The sequence below is a fragment of the Chiloscyllium punctatum genome, chromosome 29, assembly GCF_047496795.1.
Source record: "Chiloscyllium punctatum isolate Juve2018m chromosome 29, sChiPun1.3, whole genome shotgun sequence".
Lineage (NCBI taxonomy): Eukaryota > Metazoa > Chordata > Chondrichthyes > Orectolobiformes > Hemiscylliidae > Chiloscyllium > Chiloscyllium punctatum.
In genome coordinates, this window is record NC_092767.1 from 22,485,330 (window position 1) to 22,494,860 (window position 9,531).

General features: G+C 45.3%; 1 protein-coding gene across 1 annotated transcript in view; it reads left to right on the forward strand.

Moving 5' to 3' along the window:
- The window catches only part of LOC140454400 (beta-1,3-galactosyl-O-glycosyl-glycoprotein beta-1,6-N-acetylglucosaminyltransferase 3-like), a 161,818-nt gene extending 153,931 nt beyond the window's left edge, over positions 1-7,887 (forward strand). Inside the window, exon 5 of the mRNA XM_072549096.1 lies at positions 7,351-7,887. Within this exon, the coding sequence (XP_072405197.1) occupies positions 7,351-7,887 (537 nt within the window). The remainder of the gene's footprint in view (positions 1-7,350) is intronic.
- Positions 7,888-9,531: the final 1,644 nt, after the last annotated feature.

The following is a 9,531-nucleotide window of genomic DNA, read 5'->3' on the forward strand; positions in this document are numbered from 1 at the left end:
AGCCCGTCCCGATTACCCCTTTTCGGGACAATAGTGCTCAGAACGGTCTACCCACCATCTAGCTCTCGGGGAGACTGTCATCAGGGTGGCCTACCCACCCTCCGGCTTTCGGGACAGCCTACCAACCTTCAGGTTTGCAGGATGGCCTACACACCCTCCGGCTCTCAGGGTGACAGCTTTCAGGACGGCCCACGAGCCTCCCAGCTCACAGTAAGACCTGCCAGACCCAGGGACATGCAAGACAGTGCAGGTGATAAGCCCAACAAACCATATGATAGTTAATTACCAACAAACAGAGTCCTTTCTCGTCCAGGTCCATTAGCACAGACATTTTTCTTCAAAATGTAGAGTCCGTTTCCAGGCCAGAGGGGTGGAGAGAGTGCCATACAAGGCCTTGATGAGACCACATCAGAATTAGACTGTACATTTTTCTCTCATTTAAAACATAAAATAATTACATTGACAGCAAGTTTCACCTGCCTTTTTCCCGGGGATGAAGGGTTTATCTTATGAAGGAAGGTTGAACAAATTGGCTTTTACACATTTAAGTTTGGAAATCTGAGAGATCGTTTTGAAATGTATAAGTTTCTCTGAGGGGACATGGTAAGGTGGTTGCTGGGACATTGCTTTCTCTTGTAGGTTTGACAAGGTGTTCTGTAGAATAAGATATCGTCAGAGTCCTACAGCACCAAAACATACCCTTTCGTCCAACTCATCCATGCCAACCAGGTATCCTAATTGGAACTAGTCCCCTTATCCTGTATTTGGTCCATATCCCTCTAAACCTGTCCTATTTATGTCGTCTGTTAAATCTTGTAATTGTACCCACTACAACAATTCTTTTTGGCAACTTGCTCCGTATTTGCACCACCCTCAGGTCTCACCTTAAACCTATGCCCTCTGGGTTTGGACTCCCCCATCCTGGGGCTATTCACTTTTATTGATTTCCCCCACAATTTTATAAACTTCTATATGGTCACCCTTCACCCTCCAATACTCCAGTGAGAAAAGTCCTAGCCTATCTAGCCTCTCCTTATAACTGCAGTCCTGGCAACATCTTTGTAAATCTATTCTGCATCCTTTGCAGTTTAACAACACCCTTCTAACAGCAGGGCGATCACAAATTTATCCAATACTCCAAAAGTGGCCTCACCAATGCCTTGCAGAATTATTTTCCCCTGAGAGGGCTGTTGCACTGTGTAAATCTCTTCTGTACGAAGTTGTGAAGGCTGAGTTGATGAAGTTATGAAAGGGTGAGCAAGGTGACCTTTTTTTAAAAAAAAGATAAGGCCCTGGGGCAAACGATAGAAATGTGGAATTGAAATTGCAACCAGAAGAGCAGTGATCTTCTTGAATGGTGGAGCAGACTTGAAGGGATGAATGGCTGACTTATGCTATGATATTGGTGGAGACAGGTTATGCCTTAGTTCAAATAAAGAGTAAGGAGTTTTCTGACCACTCAGCTAAGGGCTTTGGTGTCCCTCCTGATAACATGAACCTTGAAGTTAATCTTCCTCTGCGCCAGTCACAGAATTAAAGAATTCTTGCGGAAGGATGTCATTCAGTCCATCGTGTCTGTAATTATTCCACATCTAGTACCAATCTCCTGCATTTCCACATTCAGCTCTGGCAACATCTTGTAAATCTTTTCTGAACCTTTTCAAGTTTCACAACATCCTTCCTATAGAAGGGAGACCAGAATTGCATGCTGTATTCCAGAAATTGCCAAACCAATGTCCTGTTCAGCCACAGCATGACCTCCCAACTCCTACACACAACGCACTGACCAATAATGGCAAGTGTAGCAATCGACTTCTTCACTACCCTGTCTATCTGCGTCTCCTTTTTCAAGAAACTATGAATCTGCATTCCACGATCCCTTGTTTCATCATCACTCCCTAGACTTTACCATGAAGTGTATTATTCCTGCCCTGATTTGCCTTTCCAAAATGGAGCACCTCACATTTAATCGACATTAAACTCCATCTGGCACTCCTCGGCCTATTATCCGATCTGATCAAGATCCCGTTGTACTCTGAGGTTGACTTGAAATATTACTCTGGATGTAGGTTTGCTCGTTAAGCTGGAAGGTTCATTTTGAGATGTTTTGTCACCATACTAGGCAATATCTTCAGCGAACCTTCCAACTCAGCGAGCAAACCTACATCTAGAACCTCAACCTGAACTACAAACCTTCTCAAACCTTGCTAATATATTACTGTCATGTATAATCGAGTTACAGTAAAAAATGTTGTCTTATGTGCTTTACAGTCAGATATTGATCGGTTAAGTTGGCAAAAATGTTGGCAAATGGAGTGCAATGTGGGAAAATGTGAAATTGTTCATTTGGAAGGGAAATCAAAAGAATAGAATATTATTTAAATGGAGAAAGCTTCAGAAAGCTGCAACACAAAGGGACTCAGGGGAACTAGTGAATGAAACGTGGAAAGCTTGCACACGAGGGCAGCAGGTAATTGGGAAGACTAATGGAATGTTGGACAAAAACAGAAATTTCTGGAGAGACTCAGCAGGTCGGGTAGCATTCATGGAGAGAAAACAGAGTCAATGTTTCGAGTCTGGTGACCTTTCTTTAGAACTGAAGTGGAATGTTTGCCCTTATTTGAAGGGGGGTTGGAGTATAAAAGTCAGGAAGTCTTACTGCAACTGTGCAAGGTGCTTGTGAGAGCACATCCGGAGTACTGTGAGCACTTCTGGTCACCTTATTTCAGAAAACATGTTGTTTCATTGGAGGAAGTTAAGAGAATGTTCAGTGGGATGGCCCCATTATGGAGGGATTGTCTTAAAAACAAAAGGCTAAACGGGATTCTACTCACTGGAGTTTAGAAGAATGAGAGGTGACCCCATTGAAATGGACAGGATTAAGGGGCTTGACTGGGTAAATGTTGAAAGGATGGTTCTCCTCATGGGAGAGTCCAGGTCCGGGGGGGGGAGGGTATTGTCTCAGAATAAAGGGGCACCAGTTTAAGATGGAGATGAGGTGGAATTTCCTCTCTGAGAAGGTTGTGAATCTTTGGAATTCCTAGCCACAGAGAGCTGTCCTTGTATATATTTAAGGCTCAGATTCTTGCTCAGTTGGGGAATTAAGCGTTACGGGGATACGGCAAGAACATGGACTTGAGGAATGTTGAATCAGCCATGATCCTAGTGAAGCTGGCTTGAGGGACCAAATGGCCGACTCCTATCCTGCCTTGTTAATGGTCTTACATTTACTGATGAAACTGTTCAAAGATGTTATCGCACAACTCTGGAGCAGAAGCGACTTGAACCTGGGTCTCCGAGGCTCACACTGCATGGATCCTAGTTTACTTTGTATCATGCATTTGACATTCATGCTGGTAGTTATGGCTGCAATTCGCACCAACCTGCCTTAGATCAAATTAATGAAGCGAAGTCAGTGCAGGTTTTCAAAAGGTAAGTCTCCAACCTCGCATCATGCATTGATGAAGTAGCTGAGAATTTGAATGCAGAGAATATTGTCTGAACTGGATTCAATGAAGTGTTTCACTAGGCACTAGATAAAAATGGCTGGACAACAAAATTGACAACACAAGCCCTGATTCATGGATCTTGTTTTGGACGAGAGGTTGGTAGGTTGGTAGGTGGGAATGATCCACACAGCTGGGACATAAACATCAAGACCCGGAGCAGGAGAAGATGATTTGGCCCTCAATGAGGCCCACCATACTATATGATCATGGCTAATTCTCTATCTCAATGCCATACTACCGCTTTCTCCCCATGCCTTTGATGCTTTTGAAAACTAAATATTTGTTAATCGCATTCTTGGATATATTCAATGACTCAAACTCCACAGCTTTCTGTGGTACAGAATTCCATAACTTCACTATCCTGTAAGTTAAATGTTTCCGTATCTCAGCCTTAAATAGACGACTGCTTTTATTCAATATGTCAGTGATATCAATCTTGGAGTATGTGGCAGAATGCCCATATTCGGGGCAATGATAAACCTGGAGGATTGGCAAATGGTGAGGATGATGTGAATTGTCCAGAGTCACCACAATGAACAGACAGCATCCAGTCAGAGGTGAATACAGAAGAGTGTAAGGTGCTATGTTTTGGGAGAAGGATGTGGAGAGGTAATAGAAATGTAATGGCACAATCGTAAAGAGTGCGCAGGATTAGAGGGATCTGGCGATAAACATTCATCAACATTAGAAGATGGGGGAGGCCATAAGAGGGTAGAAAAGCAGAAGGCTTCATAAATAGAGGCATTGATGCCAATAAATGGTTAAGTTATGCTGCATGTCGAATTGGTTTAGCCCCAGTTGGATTGTTGTGGTCATTTCCGGTGACTATAAAACGATGTGAGGGCCCTCAGGACAGGGAGGAGATTTCGCAGAATGGTGCCAGGGTTTAAGTTGGATGGCACAGTTGGAAAGGTCAACGATGCTCCCATTGGAACAAAGGAGATTGGGGTGAGGTTTATTCAATGGGTACAGGATGAGCACTCGGTAATGAAGACAAGGAAATATACTTCACTGTTCACCGATTGTCCAAGTGCAATGGAATTCAGATGTAAGTTTTTGGGTTAGAGGCATGGTGGGGAGATCTGAGGAATTGAAACGTAAATGAAGCCTAAACTACATTTGTATGAGATGATGGCAAGCTCCGATGTAAGTTGGAAAAAAAAATCTGCTCCCATACATACAAGGAACAAGAGTAGGCCATTGGCCCTTTTGATCCTGTTCCACCATCCACATTCCTGCATACCATCTATCCTCCCCTTGGTAACCAAGGATCCATATCTCCCATGCATGATGCCACAAGGACCGAGGATAAAAGATATCTTTTGACACAATGTAAATAAAGTGTCTTGTGTCTTGCGAAAGGGGTGGCACGGTGGCTCAGTGGTTAGCACTGTTGCCTCACAGCGCCAAAGACCTGGGTTCAATTCCAGCCTTGGGCGACTGTCTGTGTGGAGTTTGCACATTCTCCCCATGTCTGCTTGGGTTTCCTCCAGGTGCTCTGGTTTCCTGCCACAATCCACAAAGATGTGCAGGCCAGGTAGATTTGTCGTGCTAAATTGCCCGTAGTGTTCGGGTATATTAGTCAAGGGTAAATATTGGGTAGGATAATGGGTGTGGATGGGTTGCTCTTCAGAGGATTGGTGTGGACTTGTTGGGCCAAATGGCCTGTTTCCATACTGTAGAGAATCTAATGTGTGGTGTCCTTCACTCTGAGGGAGGAGCTTTGGATTCAAGTCCTACTCCAGGAGCTGATGGCCATAGGAAGGTGTCTTCATTGCTTTTGTGAGACACTCAAAGGTATGGGCCAAGTGCTGCAAAATGGGATGAGAATACTTCGAAGCTGGTCTTTTTGACCAGTGCAGACACGATGGGCTGAAGGGCAACTTATTATTTTGGTGCTCTAAACCTCAATAACCAGAGAGTATGGAGTTACAGCATCATACAGTATGGAACAGACCCTTCAGTTCAACCTGTCTGCGCTGACCAGTCATCCCAATCTGACCTAGTCCTATTTGCCAGCCTTCGGCACATATCTCTCTAACCTATTCCTATTCATGTCCACATCTAGATGCCTTTTAAATATTGTCATTGTACCAGCCGCATCCACCACCTCTTGGTAGCTCATTCCAAGTACACATCACCCACTGCATGAAAAAGTAACCCCTCAGGTCTTTCCCCTCTCAACTTAAACCTATGCTTCTAGTTTTGAACTCCCCCACCCTTGGGAAAAGACCTTTGGCTATACAGCCGACCTGGAAGGAATCAAAATGGGGCAAGAACAGAAAAGGAGGTCAGCTAAACAATTCTGATCAGCAACAGAAAAGTGCAGCCAAGCACGTATGTAAGCGAGCTAGCTTACTGAAACTGGCTCCCGTTAAGTGAGAAGGCAGGAAGACCGAAACAACACTCAACAGGTGTTGTAGAAGTTTAAGGTCAATGATCTAATGCTAAACATCACGTACCTAGATCAGGATCTGATTGATCAGTTGTGTTGCTAAGGCTTGGAATCAAAATGTAATTCGTGAAAAGGGAATGCTGATTTGTCTGTAAAAGTGTGTTTGCAGCTTCCTGTTTCAGACTCTCCAGACAAGGGTGGGCTTTAACCCGGCTGGTTGAGTGTTCTTGCATGTATGTGATAAAGGAAGCTGTCTGAAGTGCACTATCATCCGGCTGATCATTTCAACATCGATCCATGCTCCTCCTGATTTTATGAACATCTGTAAGGATACCCCTCAGCATCTGACCCTCCAGGGAAAATAGCCCCAGCCTATTCAACCTCTTACTGTAGCTCAAACACTCCAATCTTGGCAACATCCTGGTAAATCTTTTCTGCACCCTCTCAAGTTTAACAACATCCTTTCTTTCGAAGGGCGACCAGAATTGTATGCAGTATTTTAAAAGTGGCCTCACCAATGTCCTCTACAGACAATAGATCACACTTGGTAATGGCAAAGGCATATCAGAGATAGTCAAAGATATTCCTACTTATGGACAATAGGTGCAGGAGTAGGCCATTCAGCCCATCGAGCCAGTATCACCATTCATTATGATCATGGCTCATCATCCACAATCAGTATCCTGTTCCTGCCTTATCCCAATAACCCTTGATTCCACTATCTTTCAGAGCTCTATCCATCTCTGTTACAGCTGCAACATTACATCCCAACTCCTATACTCAATGCCCTGACCAATGAAGGTAAAGGTATCAAACACCTACTTCACAACCCTGTCTATCTGCAATACAACTTTCAAAGATCTATATCCCTGCACACCATGTCCTTCTCTCTAAGGCAAAAGCTCTGTGTTCAAGTCCCACTCCAGGAGTTGATGACCACAGGAAAGTGTCTCCATTGCACTGGTGAGGCATGAAAGGCAATGTTCCCAGTGCTGGAAAATGAGACTGGAGTAGCAAGGAGCCTGTTTTGCCAGCGCAGACACGATGGGCTGAAGGATCTATTTTTCGGGTGCTCTCAATCTTTATGACCAGAGGGCACAGTTTGAAGTGTATTTTTGGAGCCAGATCCACTGGGAGAGTTTGAGGATGAGTTTTATGTTTGCTCAGCGAATGAGCATTGGGAGATGGTTTGGGAGGCAGGGATATGGGGAAATTGGCAGGTGACTGGCACTAGGCAATAGGAGTGAGAAAGGCCTGAGGGGCTGAATGGCCTTGTTCTCCACTGTAAGGTGAGTAACTGAGAGAAGGAGTGTGCATGGATCTTGCTGGAGCTGGGGGCGAGGAGAGTGCAGAGGAGTTGGGGAGGGAAAAAGCCATAGGTGAAGTTGAAAAGCTATCATTTCTGCTTTCTCATCTCTCTCACTCCCTCTTGCGCTTGCCTTTTAGAAACGTTGGCAATACCACCACGATACCCTCTACCAAGTCGTCTTGACGGCGCAACTCAAAGATCAGCCGAACATCAGCCCCTCCATCTTCGTGGGCAGCGCCTACTTCATGGCCTCCAGAGAGTTTGTTGGCCATGTGTTTGACAGTGCCGAGATCCAGGCCTTCCTCAAGTGGTCGGAGGACACCTACAGCCCAGACGAGCATGTGTGGGCTACCCTGCACAGAATGCCCAATGTTCCAGGCTCCATCCCCTACACCCAAGCAGCCACCAGGACACTTGGCCGGGCAGTAAAGTGGTCCTTTGAGGCTGGTGACATTGCGAGGGGTGCCCTATACCCTCCCTGCACGGGAAGGTATCGCCACTTGGTTTGTGTATATGGGGTAGGAGATCTACATTGGGTGGTCCGTCAGAGATGTTTCTTTGCAAATAGGTTTGACCTCAACATGGACAACACGGCAGTACAGTGCATGGAGGAATATCTCCGAAACAGGACACTTGGTAAAACTGGGGCTGGGTTAGAGGTTGGGACAGAGTAAACCTCGGTGATGGTGGTAGGGGTGGTGGGTGAGACATCGGAAACACTGAGAGACTGGGCACTGTGAAACTGGGCACTGTGAGACTGTATACTATAACACTGGCTGCTGTGGAGGCCAGGCACAGTGAGACTGCATACTGTAACATGGCCACTGTAACACGAGACAGTGTGAGGCTGGGCACTATAGTGTTGGGCACTGTGGAGATTGGATACCTTAATACTATCCACTGTAACACTGGGCACTGTGAAACTTAGCACTGTAACATTAGTCACTGTAAGAGTCAAAATGTGTGGTGCTGGAAAAGCACGGCAGGTTAGGCAGCATCCGAGGAGCAGGAGAACTGATATTTCAGGTATAAGCCCTTCATCACAAATGTGGAGGAGTAAGGGGGTTGAGAGATAAATAGAGTGAGGGTGGGGCTTTTGGGGAAGGTAGCTGGGAAGGTGCTCAGTAAATCCAGCTGGGGGGGTAATTGTGATTGGTCAGTGGGGAAGGTCGAACATATAGTTAGGAAGGAAGATGGACAGGTCAAGAGGGGAGAGCCGACTTGGAGGGTTGGATCTGGGATGAGGTGGGGGGAGAGGAGAGATTTGGAAACTAGTGATGTCAATGTTGATACCATGTGGTTGAGGGTCCCAAGGCAGAAGATGAGGTGTTCTTCCTCCAGTCGTCAGATAACTTAGATTTGGTGGTGCAGGAAGTGTCATTGTGGCGTGGGAGGGGGAGTTGAAGTGGTTGGCCACAGGTCGATGGGGTTACTTGTGCCCAGTCTCACAGGGACACATCCACCAATAATCTCAACACTGCACGTGTGGACACTGCATTACTGGAACACTGCACGAGTGGGCATTGCATTACTGGAGCACTGCACAAGTGGGCACTGCATTACTGAAACACTGTATTACTGGAACACTGCACGAGTGGACACTGCATTACTGGAACACTGCACGAGTGGGCATGCACAGCTGGACACTGCAAGACCAGTGTTGTGACCATCACTATTTTTTTATTTTTCTCATTTTGGTTTGGAACTGAGTCCAAATTGAGAATTGAACTTTGAACAGTGGCTAGTTCTTCTTTAAAAAAAAAACTGGAGAGCCAAAAGACTGATGTTTGCTGTTAGAATCTGGCCAGGAAAGATAATGCAGGTGAATTACTGCTCTCTGAACACAGCAGACGCTTCAGCACCGAGATGTAGTTCTGCTCAGGGACTGACAGCTGGATGGATATTGAATGGGTCAGTCAGTAAGAGGAATGCTGTCAGGCAGGTAATCACAGAGAATGGTGAGAAAGAAAGCAAAAACCATGAGTGACCTCGCTCTGACTGGATTTTGGGCTTGGAGGAAGTGCTTCTTTGGAAGTTGCTGGACTGGTCTGATCTTCTTTTTGGTTTGACTTTGTCTAGTTATTTCCCCAGTTGTTAACTTGTTAAAAGGTCTGAGATGAGAATGTGAGTCTTTGGGAATGAGTATTAGTCTCCACAGTTCTGCAGAATTTGTTCGCATTGACTGGTGACTTTAAATTCAAACATGGTGTACAGTTCTTGTGCCTGTAATACAACCCAGCATCAAAGGATTTCATGATGGCCTACTATTTATCATTGAAACTGTTATCAACTGGCAATTTAAAATTTTAAACAAGTTT